Source organism: Brienomyrus brachyistius, chromosome 6 (assembly GCF_023856365.1).
Source record: "Brienomyrus brachyistius isolate T26 chromosome 6, BBRACH_0.4, whole genome shotgun sequence".
NCBI lineage: Eukaryota > Metazoa > Chordata > Actinopteri > Osteoglossiformes > Mormyridae > Brienomyrus > Brienomyrus brachyistius.
In genome coordinates this window covers 27,031,524-27,057,320 of record NC_064538.1, presented here as the reverse complement: position 1 = coordinate 27,057,320, position 25,797 = coordinate 27,031,524, and the positions used below count along the sequence as shown (strand labels likewise).

General features: G+C 43.5%; 1 protein-coding gene across 3 annotated transcripts; it reads right to left on the bottom strand.

The window, feature by feature from the left end:
- Nucleotides 1–549: 549 nt before the first annotated feature.
- On the bottom strand, nt 550–25,464 carry LOC125744835 (protein kinase C delta type-like). 3 transcript variants are annotated; one of them, XM_049017107.1, is made up of 18 exons: nt 25,287–25,464; nt 13,022–13,151; nt 12,059–12,258; nt 11,883–11,949; nt 10,164–10,320; nt 9,740–9,771; nt 9,417–9,502; nt 7,957–8,086; nt 7,693–7,793; nt 5,325–5,412; nt 4,831–4,967; nt 4,481–4,654; nt 4,275–4,366; nt 2,941–3,003; nt 2,524–2,662; nt 2,125–2,313; nt 1,869–1,997; nt 550–1,704 (listed from the first exon to the last, which is right to left on the bottom strand). In XM_049017107.1, exons 2-18 carry the CDS (start codon nt 13,128–13,130, stop codon nt 1,546–1,548), a joined length of 2,052 nt encoding a protein of 683 aa, XP_048873064.1. In that variant the 5' UTR covers nt 13,131–13,151; nt 25,287–25,464; the 3' UTR covers nt 550–1,545. The 3 variants fall into 3 exon arrangements, with proteins under 3 accessions (XP_048873064.1, XP_048873063.1, XP_048873066.1); XM_049017106.1 differs by having other exon boundaries at nt 13,022–13,154; nt 25,287–25,463; XM_049017109.1 differs by having other exon boundaries at nt 4,831–4,964; nt 13,022–13,154; nt 25,287–25,462.
- Between the last annotated feature and the right edge of the window lie 333 nt (nt 25,465–25,797).

Here is a 25,797-nt window from a genome sequence, read left to right as displayed (position 1 = left end):
CTGGAATCGTTTTAACTCCCCCCACCGATGGCAACCCTATGTGCATTAAAGGAGAACGGCAGTGAGACGGTGGTGGCAGAACTTCCACAAGTGAACACTCAAGGAATGAGCAACCAACACCAGCTGTCCACCAGCCAGTGCAAAGTAAAGCTTTAGAATAATGCCTTGCACTGCTGTGTTTTGCATATGATGGGGCACAGTCAGGTCCTTATGGACAGTCATTCAGTTGTTGATACCATTGTGTGGAGGTAGGACATTCAGTGCATTTAGACACTGATTCATAAATTGTGGGCTTTCACTTTCCCTCCATTAGCCATTGGAGCAGATCCTGACCAGTCATCATAACCTTTCTGTCCATCCTGAAGAGAGAACCATACAATCAACGTTTTACAAACGGGAGTCCATATGGATGTCTGCATGTTACCCTACATTCAGTCGTAGCCTGTTTGTTTTAAATTGTCAAATTTCGCAATTAGAAAGTCCCTGCAGTTATATGACTGGGTATGGTATACAAACACAGTTTGTAGTTAGCTTTTAAAAGAAAATAAGTTAAAGTTTAGACTTTTATTAAGATGTAAAAGATGGGGAATAATAAAAAGAACATCTGCAGGTAAACAATACATGTTGGAACACATATATACACATTTTACTGTATCTTATTAAAATAAGTACATTCAAGTAATAATGTACGTACATACTCATATCTCAAGCACAGAGTCTATCTCCCACACCTAGTTCTGAAGCAGGAACCAACCTCACAGGTGACAAGTGACCCAATGGTACTTTCCGGGGGGTATTGCACATTGCTACAGGAACGTAGCAAAAAGTTACATTTTTTGTCTTTTACAAAAAATAAACACATTTATATATAAATTTTAGCTTGAGCTTCAAAAAGTCGGAAACATCGTTATTTCAGGTGTAATTTGAAAAGTTTTGGACGCAAGAAAGGAAAGATCCTTTTTAAAAGACTGTGTACAGAAAGTCTTAGGTTTGTATACAAGAGGCTTGTTACATATCCCATTTTGGATAGCCTGCATTGTTTTGTTATGGGGAACAGAGGCATGATGGGGGAAAAGATTGGGACCCTGATGATGCAGAGCTCCACATTGGCCTTATGGCCTTATTACACGATGTGGTGAATACAGTTATATTGAATACTCCTGTGTTTTCCCAGCAGAGGCCTAGTGGATCATCACCTTGGGGTCAGTCATTTCCCCAGATATGGGCCCCTTACAGTTCTTCCTCAAGTGGTGTTCTCTAACACCCAGTTCCCTTACACACATATGCCTGAATACAAGTAGGAAACAGAAACGTCGCACATCCAAACATAAACATGAAACAGCTACCTGTACAAAGTCCTGTTACTTATCTGAAGTAATAGGGAGGGAGGGTGTGTCAAGGCATGATGAAACTGAGTACACTAAACATTTTCACCAGCTGAAAGTTTGATCACCGGAGAGGAGACCTTGACAGATTGACTGGAACTCCGGCTTCATGATTCTCTTGAAACACACTGAGTGCTACAACGGGACTTTGGGTTGTCCTTCAGTTCTCCAGCAGGTGCTCCATTTTAGGGTTGATAAATGAGAAGCCAGAGAAAGCAGCCTGGTCCATAGAATCAATGAAGTTCTTGTCACTGTGAGAGAGGCGCGGTTTCTCGTTAAGAAACTCCCGGTCGAAGTTGCTGCAGTCATTGGGAGCTTTCTGTAATTGATAAAAAAAAAATGTGAGGGTTTTTCTGTATAGATTTTAAACTGCACTGAGATATTAAAAGAGTGACTTATCTGTTTTGAATCACGTCAGTCTATCAATTTCAAACTAGATTGCAATAATGTGACTTCTTAATATACAAATAAAAGGGAACGTACCACTTTAGGCTTGAAGGGGGGCTCAATCTCCCTCCTCTCCAAGGCAGGCCAGTTAATGGTTCTGAAGAAAGCCTGGGCACGTATGTTACCAACAATGCCGAGTCTTCGAGTGGGATCACGCTCAAACAACTGGGGAAGGAAAAAAAAAACAAACTGAGTAGAAACCAAGATGCTAGTTTATAAAAGCTCTCTCATGTAATGTTGGAGAAGGAGATGGAGAAGGCATGGAGAAGGAAAAGACAGAAAATGGACAAACCCTCTCTAGCAGGTCTTTAGCCTCCTTTGTAATCCACCGTGGATAAAGAGGAGTGTCCATGCGGATGGACTCGAACAGCTCATCCTCATCATCGCCATGGAAAGGGGACTGGCCAATTAACATCTCATACATGAGCACACCGAATGACCACCAGTCCACTGAGAAGGAGTACTTTTGTCCCAGCAGGATCTGAGGACACATAAGCATAATCTGCGTTGCTTACATCTCCACAGTAACAGATTTACAGACTACCAAGCCATGGCAGGAACACGGAACTATTTGACAATTTACATTATGTGTAAGGTAGAAACAAATGCAAAGTAAAGAAATTTATTATTTAAGTAAAATATTCAGCACACGTTTTTAAATGAATATTTCAAGCATAAAATGTTTCCTCACCTCAGGAGCAATATAATCTGGTGTACCACAGAAGGTTGTGGCCCGATTCTCCCCAAACACGTTCTCTTTGCACATGCCAAAGTCTGCTATCTTGATGTGTCCATCTCGATCCAGCATTACATTGTCCAGCTTCAGGTCCCTAAAGAGAGGAAAAGAAGATAACGAAAAAGAAAGAGAGAGACAAAGAGGGCAGAGTAAACATAAAGAACAGGAAAATGAAGACAGAGACTTTCAGAAGCTGTTTTGTGCCTAATTGAATTGAGAAGATGCATTAGGGAAGTTGAAACCAACAATAACAGAGAAACAGACAATAAATGAGTATGACGTAGACCTGCAGTTCATAGTATGATGCGCCTGCATACTAAGCTGAACACAAAGAATTTACTTATATATCACCAAAGGTTTAAAAACGTTCACCTGTAGATGATGCCTTTGGAATGGAGAAACTGTAGACCACAGATGATCTCAGCTGAGTAGAACCTAACAGGAGAGGAGAGATTAGTCCACATGCAAGACATGAGAAGCAGAGAACAGCAACCTGGCAGCTGCTGGTGTCGGGTTTGACCCCAATGGGATGAATAATTCAGGAGAGCGTTTATCTCCTCCAGTGAACAGGTAAGACTTCTCTTGACAATGAGCATTACTAATGGGAGCACAATTGGCCACCTGCTGGACAGGTAATGCCTTGTGTTCTTTTGCCAGTCAGGTGAAATTAAAAACAAGTAATCTGTGAGGGTGAACAATTGTCAGAAGTTGTGTATTTAGGTGAAAAGAGGTGAGATGGAAAAAAGAATGTGTGCATTCACCCGCACAACTGGTAACAAGAATTGAGGTCATTATGTCTTCTGCCTCTAGAGGTCAGCACATCACAATGTTGATGAAGACACAAAAGAAAACCCAAAACCAAGAACCATGGGATTTTCCAAGACAGGAATAGCAAGCAAACTTTCTTAGGTAATATTGAAACATCATCTTTTACCAGACTACAGAACAACTACGGGACAAAAGACGAGAGGTTTTCCAGTCGCTACTGCAAGTGTAGAGGTTCCAACGTTTAATATGGAGGGAGAGAGAGACACACTGGAAAATGGGCTGGTATCCTTATGGGATTGAGGGTAAAGGGAAGCAGACACCATAGATCGTATTTTGTTTCTCTAGACTTCATGGAAAGAGTTTATAGACGTTTTAATTTGATTTAGAGGGTAGACGACCACAACCATAATTTCCCAACCAAACATCATACCTGCCAAAATGGGTTTCCCCTTTTATTCCATCCCCCCTCCCAATCAGGGATAGTCAACTTATTTGTTAACAGACAAACATGTCCATATGCAACACTAATCTGTGTCCATGCCAAAACATTTTGATTGAGAGAAAAAAAACTATGTATTTCTAAATACCACGTCTGTGGTAAATTACATTTCGGGTTAAAAGTCCATCAAATTCCGACATTGTGTTGATCCCTGCTTCTAATTTACAATTTCTCCTGATAAATTCCAGATTCCGCATTTACACTTAACATGATTTTGAGAATGCCCCTCCTCAACAAATTTTAATGTTGGGGATCCAAATGTTGGCAGCTATGCAAACACTAACCATATCACTCTTTCTTATCACTCTAGGACAAAGTTGATATACGGCTCCCAGACCAGACCATACCCCTTCCTACAGGAGTGGTACTAAATCAGGTCCTAATGACTGACAGAGAGAATGGAGGAGCTGGGCTCATTTTGGCCGGGGAGGGTACTCACATGGCTCTGCTTAGATCAAAGCGTCCCTTCTCCTGTATGTGAAACATTAGGTCTCCCCCATTGAGGTACTCCATCACAAAGAACAGGTGTTCCTGCGGATGCAGATAGTGCGAATGAGAGTCAGCTGGACACACACCTGCTATGGGGACAGGGTCCAGCACACTCCGGTACACCTTGGGCCTGTGCCAAACAGGGAGGGAGGTTACCTTGGTTTGAAAGGAGCAGTACAGGTGTGTGAGGAAGGGGTTGTCCCAAGCCATTGCCAGTACTCTCTTCTCCACCATGGTGCACTCTACATCATCATCCATCAGTACCACGTCCTTCTTCAGTGCTTTGATGGCAAAATACTCACTGTGCCCCTTCAGCTCTGCTAACAGCACCTGAGATGAGGGGGATCTTTAAGCACTGTTTCAAGTCACCTTCAAAAGACCTAGATTATTCAGAATGTGCTAAGAAGCCTGAAGTTACTGTACACACACTGCTGCTATCTGACATAATTTCCTTGTGCAGTAACAGTAATCAGTACCATGCAGAACAAGCAGATGTCAAGCCATACCTTCCCAAAGCTGCCTTTTCCTAACACCTTGTGAAAGATGAAGTTCTCCACGTTAACTCGCGTCTGGTGCGTGATGCGAGAGGGGGGCCGGGGGGGTGTGGTGCTGTCCCACAGCATGCCATACTGGGAGCCATCTGCTAAAAGGACACGCACGAATGGAGAAAGGGAAGAGCAGGATAGGATCGGGCACACTGCCGTCATCAGTGACAGCAGCGGTTAATGTGTCCGGGTCCCAGCAGCTACTCGCTGCTCACAGCACATCTCCCTAAATCACTTCCACAGCTCATGCAGAGACCCCAGCTGTAACTACTGCTAGACTTCTTCAGAATTCTTCAGCTTTGTTAAAGATGTGACCTTGAAGTCTCCCCAGTAAAGTCTGAATCCCATGGGAGACTGGAAAGATGTCAGTGATTTGTGACAATTTCTTTAACCGCTTATAAAAAAAAAAATGACACACTAATTCTGCCTTATCGTGGAATGCCATGAAAACTCACCAGTGACATCCAGACCAGGGGGTTTGTTAAAAGGCTGGTAGATTCCAAAATCGTTTGGTAGGTTAGGGTCGGAGCGTCTAGTGGATTTCTGAAAAGAAATTAAATCTTGTAACAAATGCCATCCACTGTCATATTGGATATATATTGTTTTATATGGCACGCTTTGTTAACTCAACACACACGCAAGCTCATCCTGTCCCTTTCTCAGCCTCTTTACTCCTGCTGTTCAGTGAGAGGCTGAGAAAGGGGGAGTTCTTGTGAATTGTAGTGGGGGGAAGCAGATAATGAAACCAAAACACCAAGAAAGGTGTGTTCTGGGTGCACGCCTGTGAATCAGAGCAGGTTAGGGAGGAAGCTGCGGAGAAGGTAAGACAAATGCTGCTGGGAATCTGCTCTCTCCAAAGGACATTCTCTTCCTGCTGCAGAGGCTGGCAAAAAACATCAAGCAATCACCACGCGAGCGCACACAAGCACACACACACACATCTCTGTGGGGACCATCCCTAACAACGACAACCTAACCATAAGTAACCAAACAAAATATGAGACTTTTGGCATTTGTAGTTTTTTATTTTTATAAAATTGAGTTTCCTCTTCGGGGACTGGGAAAAGTGGTCCTCACAACATCAAAATGACAGGCGGACATTTGGTCTCCACAATGCAATATATATCCATCCCCCTCACACACACACACACACACACACACACACACAATGGCTTACCACTATATTCTGCTTCTACTCTCAGGGAGGTTGGGGGAAGAGGTTGGGGAAGAGCAGAGGAGACACTGAGTCATGCACATGCACACAGTAAAGTCAGCAATGGTTCTGATTTTGGACAAAATGGGATGGCTTTGTGGCAATAATTTGCTCCGGGTCTGAAAACTTAGCTAATCTAAATTATGGCTACAATGATACACATATTTGTTGTGTACCATTCAGTACATCATTTTCGGTGTGGTTTGCACAGTGAAATGGATGAATACAGGCGCTCGTCTACTTATGAATGACATACGTTCCGAATGGCCATTTGTAACTTGAAATATTTGTAAGTCGTTATTCAACATAATTCAAGGGTATACGCAAGTAAAACGAACTAGGATGCTGGTAGTACGCATGCTACGCTGCTGCGCGGCGGGAGTAGCGGCCAGAAGTCGTACTAGGTGGAATTGGCGCGCAGAAAAAAAAATTGATGTTGCAGACATCAAACGGGAGCCCAAGGAACACAATTTGGACTTAAAGTCATCGTCGTTCATATGTCTGAAAGTTCGTAAGTAGAGGAGCGCCTGTACATTAACTGACTTGGACAGAACCTAAATTCACAAGCAGTGAATTCAACACGAAAAACATTCTGGTTTTCCAATATATTTCACCAGCACTGGAGAGAGAGTTTCTGATAAGACCAAGACTGTCATCTGTGTTATACTGAATTGAATATGTTGCTGGAAATTCAACAAATTCATTTGAGACAATATCATCTGAGTATATGTACGACTGTAGCAAAGTAGCAGTAGCCTCCGCAAGTTAGTCTCCCTGTGGAATTTAAGATGCTTTTGCCAGGAAATGCAGTCCGAGCTAAAAAAAATTAATAATAATCACGGCATTGTCGCCACAGTTATCACCACAATTAGCAGTAGAGAACAAGGGATTTAGTTTATTAAGATTATGATGTTATATTTCTGATTTTGTTTATTATACATATTTATCTTTACAATGTAAAAATAAGCATCCCTTAGGTTTTGTTATTCCTACACATTGCCTTTGGTTTACGAATATCCCTAATTGTGTTTGCGGTTTTAGTAATAAATATTTTCAGGACAAACTTTGTTTTCATTGTTGTACGGAAATTGCACCTAACCGTGAACCCAAAACCAAGTTTGTACTGTTTGTACCGTTACACCCCTGAAGAGTCTTTTGTGAATTCAGTCCCATTGTATTTATAACTGAGAGAAAACTGCAGCAGCATCACAGAGACACATTTCCAGTGCTTGCCATAATGAGGCTTCCCCCAGTTCTCTCTGCCATGGGGTGGAGGGTGCTGTGCTCATGGGGAGCTGAAGAGAAGGCTGTGTGGAAGCCTTCGGAAGCCCACAGGCCTCCCACCTTCCCCACCCACTCTCAGCCCACCACTATGGTGGCTCAATAAACAAAACTACTGTGGCCTCTGAGAGTAACCATAACAATAATAAATTCGTTGTCAAAAATACATTTAAAATGTAACACAAAATGCTCCCACGATTGTAGTATTTAACCTTTATTTATTCAAACAAAAATAATCCCCATTCGTTATGTACTTCTACGTCAAAGGACTGCAAGTAGGAATACACCTGGAATCCCTGGGATAGTGGAATGGGCTGCCTGTCACTCACCTGGCTGACTTGCGTCAGGGCCTCAGCAAGCAGCTTCTGATTGATCCCACATAGATTGGCCACCTTCGTCTGGCACTTATGATGGACATTCATAGCGCAATCTGTGGTAAGAGACCGCAGAGGTTGTGAGTGGGGAACAAGCAGTTTGTGTGAGAGGACAGAAAATGTGTTCAGAGTGTGGAACACCCAATGAGATACAAGTATATCTATGCATAGCTGGGTCTGGGAGAAGCTGTGAAGCAGCCTAACACTCAGCCTGCTTACCTTCGCACTTGAGGCCCTGCTTAACTAGACCCCACAGGAGGCTGCCGCAGTGGTCACAGAAAGTTGGGCTCATGTAGTTGTAGGTCTTGAAGCGATGTGGCATGTCGATCTTGAAGCGCTCCTTTTGAAACTGAAAACATGTGCAAGGCCTCAGCCGGACAGAGCAACCAAATAGCTACTGGAATTGGGCATCTGAGCCCACTTTCTGCTGGTTTTAGCAGCTTCATGGTTCTGTGTAGTATGATCTACTGTGACAAGCCATGTGACCTCCCTAGCAATGTGCTTTAAATGGCCATCTCCAGCAGTCCTCTCTCCTCTGTCACTTTTGTAGAAGCATAGTGGACAAACCGACTCTGATGCTACAGAAGTTGGCTGTGAGCTCTAGGAGCCATGGGTTATCCACAGCCACTGGTCACACTTCCACCTCTGCAGGCAACACCAGTGCTTTCTGTCACACCAATTACAAGCAGGGGTTAATTTCTGACATTTTTAAGCTGCAGTAGTAGGTATTGGTGGCGTGTTTCTTGTGAAGAACACACCCCATCTCTTGCTCTTCAAACAGAGCTCAGTGCTGGGGAAGACGTGTCCAGCACAGGGCTGGAATTCTTTCTGTGTGTCAAACAATAACCTGTTTTGGGGTGATGAAAGGTGGCTGCCCAGGACCCTGTTGGTATGCAGCACGGCTGACCTTGAGCTCCCCTTAAGCCTTGCCATTTCAGAGATACTATGACCCAGTCTTCTGGCCCATTGGCCATTATGAAAGTCACTCAAATCCCTGACCATTTCTTCTGCAATCAGCACATTGACTACGAATACCAAATGTTAGCTTACTGGCTAATATGTAGTCAATGTTAATTGCTTCATGTGGGGGTGGTCATAATATCATCAGTGTGTATACAAATACATATACACACACACATACACACACATATATACATACATAAATACATATGTATACAGACATACATACACACAAACATATAATGATCTCCATTGTCTTAATGAAATCTGGCATCCTTGATGGGGCTTTTTCAGAGCATTCTGTCTGCTCCATCTGACATTCACTGAGTGATACCATTCCCCCGACGACATCACAGCTATCTCCATTGTTTCATTTGACATTTGTTACCAGCAAGTTCAATGTAAGGGGAGCCCAGTATAGATGTGCAGGCAAAGTCAATTACTGCAACCTCTCTTGAGAAAATTTTAAGTTTAAAGCACTGAAAATTACAATCCTCATTGAAAATAGTAATTTAAAAACAGTGTTTGGGGGAAGATACATACTAACCTCAATGTATGTACTATAATAAAAACTCTAAATAAAACTGTAGGTTTACACCTAAAAATCCACATATAGTGCTTCAAACATGCCAATCAATAAAAACACCTGTGGCAGTATCTTTTACATCATTATATTAAAATGTGTCTTCACTGCACAGTGGGTGTAATACTTTGCTTACCACAGTGTCTCGACTGTTCGCCGCCGTTCCAGTGCACCGCCCAATGATCTTGTCGATACACTTCTTGTGAATAGCTGCATTGCATTCTAAGATAGAGAAAACCATTTTCACTCACACTGGCAACTGAAATATTAGATTGTGACAGATAATACTATAGATTATGTCTGCACTGGAAAGAGAGAGAGATCCCCATACAAGTTTTAATAATAATATTAAATTAAACTTATTTTGCCATTTACATCAGCCGTATAAAATCTGCAGAGGAAACAATCTTACTTCACAATTTTGACTTGTATTATGGGTGCATTATGGGTAATACCTACCTCTGCATTGGTAGCCTTGCTTATTAAGCCCCCTACAGAAAAAGAAATACAGGAAAAATATTAGTTACCCTGTTTCCCCAATGCTATCAGAAAATGAAGGTGAAATGTCTCAGTATAAGCACATAGGAGAGAGCACAAGTAAAAATTACATGCTGTTGGAATGCAACAATGTCCCCAGACCTATCTCATCACTACTGCTCCAGCACCCCCTTAACCTCTGTCTCTAGCCCACTATCTTAGGCAGTACCTCATTTTTCATAGCGTCCATTCATTATACCACACCCACAATAAATTTTGCCACATGAAAACACTGTGGTATAATGGCCAAATATACCCTACACACTCTCCCCACCTCTACCAAAAAAATCTTTATTAAAAGCCTAACTTTGTGATTATTATCAGGTCTGCTAGATCTGAAACTGACCAGACAAACTCGCGGCACACAGAGCAGAAGGTGGGCTGCCGGAAGAAGGTGGCAATAAACTCGTGGTTCTTGATGTTGTGAACCTTGGCTTGCTTGATGGCACCACGACGTCGGTTCAGTGTCAGGACCTCCTGCTCCTTGGCGGGCTGCTTGTTCTCTGAGGATACATCAACATGGTTGGGTTGCAGCCTTGCTGGTGGGTCATATCGCAGCCATCACCACGATGCCCATGACACATGAACTGAAGACTTATGTGGCACTAATGAAGCTTAAAACAAATAGCTGATATTGATACAAATTGACTGACTGAAATCAGTAGGCAAAACCTACAAGGTGACAAGTCAAATAGAAGGCGTATTGCAAAAAAAAGGTACACTAACAACATAAAAAACTGAAATTTTAAGCAAAAACAGTTAAGTGAGATTAGACTATGTGCGAGACACTAATTTTCCTTTTTGCTGTAGTAGGTCTTTTCACACAACTCCTACGCTTCATGTCCACTAGGAGTGGCCTGCCAATGCAAAACATGCCGCATGCAGAGGAGGTGCCAACCCGGGCATGTTCACACACGGGGGTCTAAAAATACCACAGTCTGGGCTGCATTTCAGAAAAAGCTGCCGTTAGCTGACACTGGTGAGGGCCTTCCTCAGAGTTCCTGAGCTTACAGCAGACTCAAGGAGTCGGTCAGAATTTGGTTTGGAAACTTGCCTTCCCCCTGGGAGTGAGCGTGCCTTTACTCACTGAATCCAATTTGTTCTTTTACTTTTGAACAGTGTACCAGCTTCACATTTGAACCACTAAGTCTGGTCCCACTTAGAAGAGGTGGCAATGACTTTATAGAGAAATGAATACCAGTCAGAACAGAATGGGTAAGCAAACTTTAAGGTTGTGGGAATATTTGCAAACGGCATGCTTACATTTACAGTACACAAACTAAGATCCTTACAGATCTGCATTTCTGATTGTGGAGTCATTTTCATCTAAAGTACTTATTTCCAGTCGTTTCCCATACAGTAAAAATGAGGTTGAATTTATTCTGATTAAGAAGCCTAAATTTTTCTTCTAAGTGAGCATACAAAATTTGCCATGTACACCGCCACTCAACATATTTTCGGTGCCCTACATTTTAATGTTATTGGTTAGACTTCTAACAATGCACTCATTGTAAATACGCTGTCAGGACTATATGAAAAAAAGGAAGAAGGAAAGTGATGATACAGCCTGTATGATCACCTGACCTTGGATGCCACTGAGGTGATTTAGGATAAAAAGGACAGAAAGGTTACAGCTACATAGCCAGCTATGCAGATCGTGTGTGGGCATAACTCTACAACAATGCCTAGAGTTCATTTAGCTGTAATCAGTACAAAAGGTGCCTACATTGATGAGTACAGCTCAGTTTTTATTACACTGGTTATGTAATTATTTATTCCATAAAAATGTATTACAGAGGTTATATTTTTCCTTAATTGCCATTTGTACCTTGTTTTCTGTTGTATATGGTACTGCTTGTAAGTAATCTGGCACAAAATATAGTATTCAAAGATTTTTGTCTGGCAGAGTAAATAAAGGTAAATAAAGTAAAATTAGGCTTGTGGAGCAAGGAAGACCTTAACTGAACTCATGCAAGGTTTGTGTCTGTACGTGCGGCTGTGAATGAGCGTGAAAGACAGAGAAAGACAGACACAGAGAGAGTCCTGTTTGTTTCTGTAATCCTACCAGTATCTGAGTCTTCCACCATGTACTGCACTGCCATCATCACCTTCCCCGAGGGTTGCAAGTCAACCTGAACATGCAGACAAGCTATTAATACTAAAACAGGCAAAAACAATTTTGCATAATAATGCTTAACAAAAGCAGGTCACACACAAACACATACACGCACAGGCACTTACCCAGAACTCGGCACGCCCGCTGGCCTTCTTACAGCGCTCTGCCAGCACAGACACGCCCACAGTGACCTCAGATAGCGGCTCCTCGGCTGTCTTCATGAGCAGCACCTGCAGAACGCGGCCCTCGTAGATGTGGGCGTCAAAGCTGGACTTCCAGGCTGGGTACATCGTGGGCTTCCTCTGCACCAGCGTCTTTCCACGTTCTGTGGGGGGACAGTATGAGTTCAATCATGTAGACAGAGGCTGTGTGGGTCTCTTGAAACTGCACATTTGCTCTTTATATAAACATCAGCATTATTACAAGAGAGGGCAGCATCATGGCTCAGTGAGCTGCACTGTGGCTTCTCACTTAATGTTCACTGCTTTGAGCCCAAACCCTGGCTCGGTGCATCCTGCATTTCCTTGGCCTTACTGTGGGTTTGCTGGTGCACGAACTATTCTGAATTAGCAGTTCGTTGTGTGTGTACTGTGTGATATATAGAGCATACCCTGTGCTATGGTTCCTGAAATGGTCTCCAAGCAAAACTGAGCCTGTACCTATGGAAATTATGTGGATGGACCGTGCCAGTCAGCATGACATGTGGACTTCGGAGATCAGAATTATCTTCTTTGCAAGAAGAAGAGAAAAAAGAAGAAATACGCAGTTCCTTATTTTATGAAGAATTCAGATTAATGAACCTATTCTGCTATTTTGTTTGTAGACGAGCTGAATATGGACTGTTATTGACATTACTGGTGGTTTTCCTAGCAGAGCTGTTGAGGAGTTACGTTTCCATCTAAGGGCACATCGTGCAGGACCAGTGAATGCGAGTTGGCAGCAGTGAGTGCTTTTGTTACTGAGAGAGAAAGAGAGAGAGATTGGTGCATAAGAATGCCAGCTCCATGTTTGTGGAAATCCAGTGGATGAACACACATGGATCAGTGTGTCTGTGTGTGTGAGACACCCAAGCAGGACGTGATCCTCACCAGTGTTCAGCGACTCTTTCATCTTGATGGCACAGAAGGGTGGGTCTGTCAGCGGGGGAAGGGCACCGAGGTCAAAGGCGTTGAAGGCGATTCGCAGGAAAGGAGGCATGGCGACGGGTCACCCAGCTCTCTGCTAAAGATAAACCCCCCCATTAGCACATCGCACCTACATACTGGCCCAGCGTCACCATTTCAGAGAGCTGTGGTTAACCCACATCGCAAATGGAGCCTATTTAATGAACATTTACGCCACAGCAGCAGCAGGAGCATTGCAGGAAAACCGCAGAGCTCGGGATATCCATTGGCATATTTTGGGTGGAGGGGAGGGGTCAACCCAGTAAGATGGAGGAGCAGAATAGTAACACCCATTTAAAGCTGGAGAGCTTCCCCAAAGTGCTGGGGGGGAAACAAACTCCACTCAGCTACACATATTTGTACGAAAGTGAAGTGAAAACTCAAGCTGAGCTGATAGTATGGGTCCTCTTACCAAAGTCAAAATGGCAGTGGGGAGGGGAGGATCTGAAACATTTAGACCGAAGGTGGCAACGAGCAGGGCTGTGGGAGGGTCTCCTGGGAAGGGCAGCCAAGCAGTAGGTCCATTCTACACCCACGGCTGGCAGCCTCCACGCGCCACAATGCCCTCGCTTTTACTGAACCTCTATTCAAACTCAACACCCACTTCCTAAAAGCCAACACAAGCACGCTACTGTTTTTAACACTAAAGATGCCATTGGTTGTGTGCCAGTAGTTAGGTGTGTGTGTGTGTTTGTGTGTGCGTGTGTGTATGTGTGTGCAGGGGGGCGGAGGGGGAATTAACCTGGTCTGCACCTGTACAGACAGGCTGTACTGCAAGCTGCAAAGATACCATATGTGGCACTGGATGTATTTATTCATAGTCACATGCTCCGTTAGCCTGTGAGACACACTGCAGCTGTGAGCTGTGCATTTAGAGGATGCCAGGGACACAAAGCAGCCCCTGTGTCAGGGTCATATGGCACGACAGTGGCACAAACTGGCAGTGCGAGCACACAGAGCACAGCGAAACTAGCACCGGCAGCGAGGCCACAACTCCTTCCTCCCTGATAGTTATCAGCCCCCCCCCCCCCCCGACCACAAGTTCTGGGGGTCTCAGTGCTGCCTGAGTGCTCTTATATGTATACTGAGACATACATAACACTTTACTTTGTTTTGTTCTAAGGAGAAGGTCTTGGGCCTATTTAGCACCATTGTTTGTATTTGTAATGCTATCTGCATGAGATAAAAACACAGGAAACCTCAGACAGACATGGGTCAGGAAAGCTTTAGGATGAGCAATCCGATCAGATGCACATGACAAATCCCCCCACCGGGGGCAGTGTGGATCTTTGCGTATGTGAGTTTCCGATGGTGGATGGTCTCTATAGGATGTTAAAACCATTTCTACGTAGGAAAATTTCTTAAGCCAACCTTTGTTTTTGGTCGCTGAAGGCATCGTTTGTCGCCATTTAACTGTGCTAGTGGTGTCTGTGGTCATAAAACAGGAAATGTAGCAGATTCTACTTCCTCCAGGGACAGGCTTGGTTAATATGCACTAAACATATGTTGCAGAATCTTAATTGCATACTTTCTTAAAAAGACTGGAGTGGAATTACCTTACATACTTGCAGGCAAAACCTTAAGGAAATAATAAAGGCTAATTGATGTTTGTTGTACCTATTACTAATATTAACATAATATTAAACATGTTTCCATCTTAGATTAAATATTTAATTTAGTGCAGGGCAAAACAAATGTACAAAGATATACACTGCAGGGAAGACAACAAAGTCACAAATCAGGAAAAAAAACAGATGTTCAGCTAAGCATGTAAATGCCATGAAAACAGTCTTGCTGAATCTGGGGAAGCTTTACATAGGCAAGAAGCTCCAGTGACCCTGCAGGCATTACAAACCAGGCTCATCTGCTGGTGCTTTCAGAGCTAACTCATCAAACAGGGAAGTTATGAAAGGCTGTGAGTCACTGTGCAGTATGTGTGTCACTACACTTCCTGTTCTGCTGTGCCAGCTTTATTTTCCTCCTGGAGCTGAATATAAAATGCTGCTTTTCAGGAAAACATACATTCTAATGCCATTAGAGGACAACAGCTGTTAACCTTTAGTGTTTGTTCTACTGCAACTACCTAACATTTTAATCTCATTCCTTGAAAGCCACCTTTTTTCTAATTCTGAGCTGATCGATATCTGATATGTGACTCCCCCCCCCCCCCAATTCTCAGCTGATCGATGTCTGATATGTGCCCCCCCTTCCCAGGTGCTATCTGTTTGCAAACAACACCTGTGTCCACAAGCTGCTCACCAATTTAATGTTTATGGAGCATAATATAATATGGAAGTCTTCCCAAAAGGGCTCAGAGGCATGAGGGGAAACGATAAGCAGCATACAGCTGGAGGGGGTCGGGGAGACAGGTGCAGCAGCATTTTACCAGTATGCCACTCTATGCCTCCTGACATACCTATTACTAACAAGGGACTGCAAAAGACTAATCGGATTTTTTGACCACTCACAGGAAAATGAAAGATGTTCAAGCTGCAATAAAAAAAATCATAAAGGACAACAGAAAACTCTGAATTGGAAAAGGTACATATTTAACTGACTCACTATTGACAAACTGCTTATGGCTTTTTATGTGGACAAACAGATTAGGAGCCTGACTCACAGTGGTGTCTCACAGGGGAAGCAGTCAATATACCCCACAGCCCGACAATGAGTGCCCTCAGAATGAAGGAACGAACAAACGTACAGACAGACAGAGACAGACACCGCAGGCAGCAACAGTTATGTACAGATTATTATCGCTAGTAAACTCGCCACTGGAAACTTCAGGAGGTTCTCTTGCACACATGAAAACTTTAGGAGGGTGGGTTAACCAACCTGTAGCATTAAATCACAAAAAAGCCTACCTCAACCTCATCAAAATACAGATTTTTAATAGAACTTATACTTAACATAAGGAACTTCCTTTTGCGCCCAGTGTCGGCTCAAGGGAAAAGAATTGTAATGACATCCATTACATTCTCAGTAGGCTGCCTCTGCTTTCATGCATCTTCAGTGACTCTTCTAACAGGGTATGCAAAGGGGAGAGATCGAAGGTGCATGTAGGATCAGGTGTTGCTGCAGTTCTTTGCCCATTGGTTGGGCTCTCTGCAGTCCAGAGTCACCATACTCAACCAGCTCAGTGCTTGTGTTACTGTGAGACTCCTGCGGAATGTCCTTCAAAAATGTCATCAATGTAGAAAAAAACTACAAATGTCAACTGATAGCAACCACATTTATGTTTTGCAGTGTTTAAAGTTAAGAAAAGTACCAATCAATATACTATTATATGCAGACATATAGTATAGTTGGATCAATTCTAGAATTTTGAATTTTATACCAATATCAGCGTTGGCACCTCGATATCAAAACCAAATCAATACAACATCAATACTGTAGAACATTCTCGTTTCAATATTATATTGCTTTGAAATAAACAGGCCCGTTTATTAATTAAACCAACAGAAATAGCCTATAGTTTACTTTTAATATTATCAGCAGAATAATAATTTGGCCTCAGCACATCTGATGACCTTTACCTTTATAACCGAAAAGAATGAGTGAGAGACAGATGCGTACAGCATACTGTGGCTGTCAGGTCCGGGCGATCACCTTGTTCGAACCAAATTAACACCATTTCTCACTTCTGTCACCCTGGTCATTAACTAGAACAGGGGTGGCCAATCTTATCCACAAAGGGCCGGTGTGTATACAGGTTTTTGGGATAACCTGTAGGTCAGCTGTTCAAACCTAAGTGAGAGGACTCTTCAGCCAATCATTCCTCTAATTAGTAATCTAATAAGGGAGTTGCAGCGAAAACCCTAGTATACATCGGCCCTTTGCGGATAAGATTGGCCACCCCTGAACTAGAGGCAAGCGGTACACAACAGCGGTTTCCATCTTCTATCGATACAACTTCTCCGAACAAGAGATATGTGAAATGAGTGTGATTGTCTCTCCCCAAAATGCTACATGAAATAAATTCTTACATATTTAAATTTGCAAAATAGTAGAATTTTTTATTTTTGGTACTGTGATACAATACTGATATCAGTATATCAAAATAACGTGAATATATAGGTAGCTTGTTTCTGTTTAATCTATGAATCTGTCCATTGTCTAATCCATTATCTTGATTAAGGTGCTGGGAGGCCTGGAGCCTATCCCTGGCAGTACAGGACACAAGGCTAGGATCCGCCCTGGATGAGAGGCCAGTTTATTTAAACGTTTTTTTTCTCCCCCCCAGCACAAATTCCACAAAGGTGGAATTTATTTTTGTTTCATCTCTCCCTACAGATTTATTTTTTAAAATGTACCAAATTAGAAGTTATCCCAGTTTCAGCTGAGTTCTGCTATATTGATCTCCAGCTATCACAGAACCAAAAAGAGATCCACGTTATTCCTACATAATAACTCCTGGCTGAAATTTGCAGGTTAGGTGATTGCACAGTATAGTGTGTGACCATCTTTAGACTTGCATAACTCACACCATCTACCCAGAAGTAAACAGCTACACTCATCACACTGCTGGTAAAAGCAGGACCCTCTCCTGAAATATCTGCTACATTTCTAGCCTGAAATGTCTCCCAAGAATCAATGAACAATTATTAATTTATTTTATTTCATTAAAAAACCTGTTAATTAACCTCTAAAGGAACTGAAGTAAAGTGTAGCCCATTTGTAATGTGAATTTAATTCAGCAAATGTTTAATTCTATTTACCCAATCATACGGACACTGCAACTGAGAGCCAGTAAACACACCGACATCTGAGTGCAAACAGAACCCTGGTGTTTATGGATCAGCTTTGCTAATTTGGCAGCTGTCCACCGGGACCCCTCGCGACCACAGAGGTCCAACTGATATTTCCCCTGGTGACAATCAAGCGTTACGTCAACAATGGCTGAGGCCATGACAATCAACAGCGGACAATAGGCCCCAAGGGCGTCACCAGCTGTTTTTGTTTAAAATAAGGGTCGGTGCAGGGTTTCTGCCATTGCTTTTAGTGTGCTGCCTTTGACCAATGAGAGCTCATGCGCTGTAGTGCCCACCACAATTACAGTTATGTAAGCTTGCTTGCCCACATTTTACTTCCTGCTTCAGATAAACCAGTGCATCCTCCGTTCTGGTTCCCCTGGACTGAAGAAACCCCCACATACAACAGAATTAATGACAACATTATATTTAGTAAGGTAAAAACAGCCCTCTGAAACAAAATAAAAATGATTTATCATGCCCCCCCCCCCCCCCCTTTCAGGTCATTTCTGAACTTCGGCTCATGAACAGAAGAGCTGAGAAGAACGACCAGGACTCCAACAATGGCGGCGAAGGGGAAAAGAGGCAGAGCCTGAGATCAATAACCCAGCAGAGTGCGAAAGGGAGCAGAGTGAATGGGGGGGAGGGGGGCTTTTTCCCAGTCCTGGACCACAGAGTCCAAACTAGGCAGTATTGGAGAAACTGCAGAGAGCACCCAAAAACACTGTGCAGCCATACAGCTCTGCCCACATTAAGCGCACAGACACACACAATAGCCCCTTTAACTGCACTCTCACATTCCTCTGGCAGTTAACTATGCAGTATATATTGAGAGGGGAGGGGAGAAAGAGCAACAGAGCCAGCAAGAGAGAGGGAGAGGGAGAGGGGGAGAGAGAGTGTGTGAGAGAGAGAGAGAGAGAGAGAGAGAGAGAGAGATTATTTTCCATACAGTTCACCACTGTTGAATCAGGAGTCAATTTAATCTCCCAAATTCATGAGTCAAACTTCACAGAAGAATGACTGGCCCTGTTACAAACCCAGTACAGCCTGCTGGACCTCACTGCATCACCTTTTCAGCATGACCCAGAGGTGGCCATCCAGGATGCTTTTTAGTGCCAGCAGGTCAGAACCTAGTCCACATCCAATTCAGAATTACTCTTGAGCAACCACGACCACCCATAAAAGCATCAAGCCAAACCAGCCTAGAGAGACAGTGTAAGACTGATAGCTTATTCATAAATACAGAGAACCAAAGACACCGGACAAAACCAAGCCACTGAGATCCAAGGGCAATACATTTCTAACTAACGTAAACCTGTTCGTGATCACTTTATGAGAAAGCAGCAAGAGATTGTGCATGGTGATGGACTGGCATGCAGTCCAGGTTGTTCCATGCCATGTTCTCTGCTGCCTGGGATAGGCTCCAGGCTCAACATGACCCACTTCTGGATGACTGGTTATGGAAGATAGAGGGTTTTCTGCTGTATTAATGGGTGACTAATATTCCAAGGAAGCCAAAATATATATATATAGAACACAATTTATAAAAAAATAAATAACCAATTCATGATCAATAAAGCATTTACAATTTCCAGGTGCATCTGTTCCTGTTTCATGCCTCATTGCTGTAGTTTCAGCCAATAAACTGCATGCCAGTAAGATGTGCCATCATATGCTTTTGGCTGCTGGCCTACTTGCAGAAGCGCCATTCATGTGATATCCCTTCCAGGTGAGGGAGATACGCTAAAACAGTTTGGTCTTAACGTCATCAGCAGAACCGTAACCAAGATGTCTACATCTTCTCACTCTAATGGCCAACTGCATCCCTTGGGAATTAGTGTTTTTTTAGCTCCAGCTGCACATATAAAGCCAGGGAAAGAGGGAGTGGGTACATAAGGTAAGTAATGCTGTCTGTTAATTACAGGCATCTTAAAGAAACCCCTTCCGATGACAGCCACGTCTTGGTGCAGCAGCGTTCTCTTGCACAAGGAACGCTTGTACTAGACTCTGAGGGCAACAGAGTCTCCTTCACCCACCACCCCACTCAATTAAATCCCCAAATTGCAGGTTTCCCTGGGGCTCACACTTAATGCGAATCGCTTGCCAAGCCCCTACCTGAACATGTGGCCAAAGTGCATACACAGAAGAGGCAGTAAGTTCTAAGGTATGCCAACACAAAGGGGCAGGGGACAGGTCCATGAGTAATGCTGCATGCGTAGGATTGTCACAGGACTCCAATAGGAATCTCTTTGCAGGTGGATAGAGAAAGGACCAGTATAATGTGAGAGCTACCTAATATTTAATAAGAATAATAATTAGAAAGCTGTCTATACAGCCACGAAAGCAAATAAAATGTGGAGAAAGGAAATGTTAGATGGAGGCGTATTAAGTTTGGGCTATGCCCTCAGCGACCAATTTAGAGTAATTTGCCCAGTTCTCATGGGACTGCCAGGCTCTAGATTTGACGGCAGAGTGGTGATGAGGGGATTCAGGGGACCATGTTGCATGACCTTGACGGACAAGCACACTGTGCCCATGGGGGACAGGATCGATTCCTAAAGCCCAATAACCAATGAAAAGCTACCCTTGACCAAATTACAGCAAGATCTCTGCTTCCCCCAGCTGGTGTAAGCAGACAAAAGAAATGGTGCAGAGGTAGGTATGGGGGGCCAACTGTGAGAACTGCATCCTTGTCAGGTTTACTTCCACATGAACGAATCAAAGCTAACTGGCTTCTCCCCAGTAATTAATTGATCGTCTGCTAAGAGTCAGCAAGGGCCTGAACACCTGCAGGAAATCCATAAAGCGCAGCCCTGGAATGACTAAAGCTACACAGCACCAGTGCCATGTCAATATGCTCTTATCAAGCACTCTTTATATTCTGCCCATGGCTGGCATTTTCAGCAGCATGGGTTCTCTTGACCACACAAATATGATAAGGCATGCTGACCTGTACAGGCTGTATGATGGTGCTCCACCAACCAGATGAAGGTCTTGCAAGTGGCATCACAAAGAGCTCCATCTACTCAGGAGAGACACCGGTGGTGTCAGTGAATGGCGGCAGTATCTGTGTGCCCAGGAGGGGTACATCCCATCTGTGTACATTAAAGTATGACTTTTTCTTGTAAATGGAGAAAAAATGTCTAAGTGCAGTCCGACCATTTCATGGGATTGAAAAGACATGCGCTCAAGGTGGGACAGCCTGCAGGGTTTACTCATCTGTGCCAAATTACGCCGCCTGGAAAACTTGACAAGCCCCAAACTGAAAATAGCCAGCATCCAAATTAATAAATAATCCTGCTCTAAATGGGCCGGCTGTGCCTGTGTCGCCACACAATGTCGGCGGCTAACGTCTGAGTGTCAGCTTACAATGCGCAGCTTTGTTCAGATAACTTTTGATTATGAACCGATTGTGTTGCTTGCACCTCAGTTATTAACTTAATAGATGTTGCAGGGGGGAATAACCCTGACCTCTCTTTCAAGTTCATTTTGTGTCATCTTCTGCAGACCGATATGCCTATTGGTGATTAAACTTTTTCTAGGAAGGCGGCAGCTGGATTGCCCATGGGAGCAGTTTCTGGCCAACTTTCTAGCTCAGGTGTGGGGGGGGGGGAGCTGTGCATACTAAACAAACAATCTTGCATCAGAAAGCTTAGTGGAGGCAGAAACACAACAAGAGACACGATACAGTTTCTAAACACTTTCAGTCGACACACAACCCGGTATGGACAGATAAATGTAGGCACATGAATGCCCTCCAAGCAGAAACACAGAGGCAGTGATAAACACAAAATTTATACTGACATAAAGATGCACATATATTGTAAACTGAGGGTTAATAACTCAAAAAAGATACACATACACACACATGCAGACAGACACACACAAACGCACACAAGCATGCACGCACGCACGCACGTGAGCATAGTCCACGTATTCATATCTCTATGGAAACTCTCCATTAATTTCTATGGGCATAATCCCAACTCTGACAACATTAACCCCTATCCACTTTTAACCTTCACCATAAGTAACCAAATAAAATGCAAAACTTTCTGCATTTTTAGTTTTTGATTGCAGTAATAGATTTTGTATATAATTAAAGAGATCCTTGTGGGGGCCAATGTTAAAAGTTACAAGTGTTTATCACATTGTGAGGAAATCTAGTCCCCACAATGTAATAATTACAACCACACACACACACACTTGTAAGGAAGACCCCCCAGTAAGCACAAACGAGGAAGAGCTTTAGCAGTAAAGCAAAACGGTGACATTTAGATGCCACTACTTGAAGCCTTTTGTGGTATTCTTGTCAAACTGGGGATTACCACAACTCAACAGCAGCAAGGGAAGTGATGCATGAATAATAATGGTTACGTCCTGACATCTGGCAATAAATGAATTTAATTAAATTAAATGGAAACTTCAATTTAACTTTTAACATAGTGCTTTTATATAATAAACATTTCATCAAATATTGCAACATATAAAGATTTCAAAATTTTCACCATTGTTTTATAAATTACTTTTGAAATAAACATATTTATCATTTTAAACCTTTAGGCTTATTATACTCAGTGCCAAACACTCCCCAGCAGCACTCTACTAACATGCAGCAGAACTTAAGCAAAGGTGCAGGGTGGGGAGTGAGTGGGCCAAAGGTCAAAGGTCATTAGGTGTTTGCAATTTGAGACAGGTTCAGGACATGGAGTACAGATGATCTGCATAACACTCTCCAGCACTTCAGGACTGACACTGCAGGGGCAGTAAATGATGGCAAACAAAACCATTACCGGCATCCTCAAAACCTCCCTTTACCCTAAAATGCCACAAATCTGGGCAACAGGTAACCAGCTTTTTGTCATGTTTGGTTATGTTGGTTCGTTTCACACTAACTGCTCTCCAAAGCCCCAGTTTTTCATTTCCCGTCTCTGAGCAAACAGCAGAAGCAGCGGTGCGAAACATAATGGCAGCCTCTCATTACCTCCAGCACAATTATTATGGATCAAGGCTGTTATCTAATCTCAAGCAGCCACCATATTAACAACATGTTCCTGGAGGCAAAGTGTTCCTCCTCACCAAAGGCAACTCAGAGGACATAGCAGAAGCAGGTTAGGGAGTGTACAGAGTAAGGACGGTCGGGGATCTAGGGAGATGACTGGGAATCAGTGGTAAGAGAAGCAGGAGGCCACACTGGGGCAGCAGCGTGTGCAGGACGCCTCGAACCAGCAATGCAAAGGCATCGGACTTTTACCCGCTTTCTTACTTATTTCCGCGCAAATGATATTGAGAGGAAGCCAGCTGAGTCTCAGTAAAGTCTCAGGTGCTTCACTACATCAAATACGGTTACATTTGTGGACCAGAACTGTGGAAACCTAGCCTAAGTTAGACTAATTATAGCTTGCCACTGCTGTAAATGTGAACTGTACTAAGATATTGCCTGCACCCCCAGGAAACGTTTCACTAAACCAAAACAGGCTAATGGCTCTTGAGGTGTAATTCCACCTCCCACGGGGCTCCGCGCTGTTTAATGTAGCAGTGACCCACCCTTGTTTGCTTTTCCCTCCACCAGAGAACTTTAAAGGCACAACGGAGACAGCCTTTACTCCGAGAACAGCAACACTCTGAATGAGGAGACAAAACATCCCGCACTGGCACCAAAAGTTCTACTCAGATAATGTGATGAAAAAACAATGGTTTGTGAAGAAATCTATCAGCAAAAGATATTAGTGTGGCTTTAAATTCACCTCAGGTAATTCACAAAGGTTATTTGAGTTGTATATCTCAATGAGCAGGACAACATGACTTACTGTAGAATAATACTATAGCATAAAATAAATAAAATTATAGCTATCTTGAGGCAAGGGTCAAGATTGGGTTTTAGGTATTTCCCATCTGCTTTGTAGCTTCAATCCGTGGAGCAGTGAAAGTGAATCCGGAGTTAGACAAACCGAACTGGGTCTGTAACAGAAGAACCAGCACATCGCGACCCCACTTTGTAATTGGGCACAACGGGCAGGACAGTACACGTTTCTGGGCTTGTAGTATCAGATCACAAAAACACTGCCTCACAGGACAGATGCAGACGTGAGGAGGGAGTTGGCCGCTTCCCCTAACTACACGGCTATGCGGAAGAGGGAATTAGACCTTCCTGTCAAAGTCGCCAGCTAATGAGAATTCACATCATAGCCGGCAACGGGATGTTCACAGTGAAGTAATGTCCTTCAAAGGAGAATGACCGTAGGAATCTGCCTGCGGGGCGTTACTTGTCATACGACACAGGTGCCTGATCGGGAGCCGGCGGAGTTTTTAGCCATTTGAAATGGTTTGCAAAGAGTGGAAATAATCTACGACATAGAAGAAACCAAAAGAAGGGACAAGTGTCGAAAAACGCCAGTCATGGGTTCACTCTCTACGTACATACAGTATGACAGTAGTGACTTGTAGCTGTATTATAAAAACATCAGGCTACAAGCCGTAAAGGTGCTGCACCGCGGGCAAAGGTCTAGCAGCCTAGAGCGAACTGAAGTATCCCAACTTAATTCGTTCACGTATTAAATGTGTGATACACCGCACAAACTTGCTTTACATTAGCCATTGATACGAATTATGTGAACTAATAAATGAATTTTCTTAAAATCTGTTTTAACACGGAAAAGGGACGGAAGTGAGGAACACCAAGAGCAGTGGTTCTGAAGAGCTCCCGACACAGTCCACGCAAGTGGCTTATTCGCATGAAACACGCGGGGAACTAAAGCTGTAAAACTCTGGCACACTTATCGTAAAGAAAGAAGAAAACATCGTTTGAGAGGTGGGGGGGGGGGGGGGGGGGGGGGTAATATGCGACTCCACCACACTTGTTACGCCCAATTTGTTGATCCCCCAGACCTGTGTCAAAAGGCTGGGTGGCTGCATAGCATTAACACACACACACGCACACACCCACAGCCCCTATTCGCCGTACACCTCGCAGTGGAGAAGTTTCCAACTGTTCATATTACTGCAGGCAACATCTGCATACAGTAATCGCCTGACATAACTTCCCACTAATCCGCTATTTCTCCTTCCAGTCATAATTTTCCCGAATACTAAATCGTCGGTTCTTTCGCCAACTCGCTTCCAATTAAGCTTTCCGTAGACTTATAAAGGCGCCGAGATGTCCGTAACGTTCCTGCTTCATTCAGCAATCCCACGCTTCGGCTCCCAAATCAGTCGGATTTCTAGATAAGGCCTTCGCAGCTAAGAAGAGCGTCAAATTAAAGGCGAACCGATGACACGAGGTGTCCTACTCACACTACGCGCATCACAACGCGAAACATGTTACATTCACAGAGAAGACACTTAAACACCAACTAAGGTTTACATTCAATATTCGTAGTTTTTCTTTCCCATGCAGCGAGTTTCATTCTAGCAAAAACAAACTTTTTGAACAGACTTACGCCCTCTTGCAGCGACCGACGAAGCCTTTTGATGCGTTTCTCCTTTTTTTCTCACTCTCTCTCTCTCTCTCTCTTTCTCTCTCTCCTCCCTTCGTCCTCTCCCTCTCTCGCCTCGCGAGTCTGCCGCGTGTTTGAGGAAGTACTGCTTGCTCTCAAGCTCGTGGGCACACTGGGCTCGTGACGTCGACCAGGTGCATGGATACTCACACGGCCGAACACGCGCACGCGGGCGCGCGACTGTGCGGTAGTCCCGGTGGCACCCGTCTCAGTCACATCAGTATTTTAAAATTAACTTTACATGAGCAGTTAGAAATAAATAGATAAATATAAGAAAAATAGAAACAAAACATAAAGATGCACCGTCAAAAATGGATTACTTCCTCCTGTCTGCCGTTTTCGCTTTTTCTTATCGTTCTTATTCACCATAGTCCAACAGTATACCTGTTTTTGGTATTAAGCTTTTTTGTATTCGATTAAAATAATTTCCTCGGTTTTCCCCTTCTTAACAAAC

Excerpts from the sequence above, each read along its gene's own strand:
- LOC125744835 (XM_049017107.1), bottom strand. The coding sequence starts at position 13,130 with ATGCCTCCTTTCCTGCGAATCGCCTTCAACGCCTTTGACCTCGGTGCC. Across the intron at positions 7,794-7,956 it reads GCAGGGCCTCAAGTGCGAAG|ATTGCGCTATGAATGTCCAT; the intron begins GTAAGCAGGCTG and ends CTCTTACCACAG. Across the intron at positions 1,998-2,124 it reads CTAAAGACCTGCTAGAGAGG|TTGTTTGAGCGTGATCCCAC; the intron begins GTTTGTCCATTT and ends TTCCTTCCCCAG.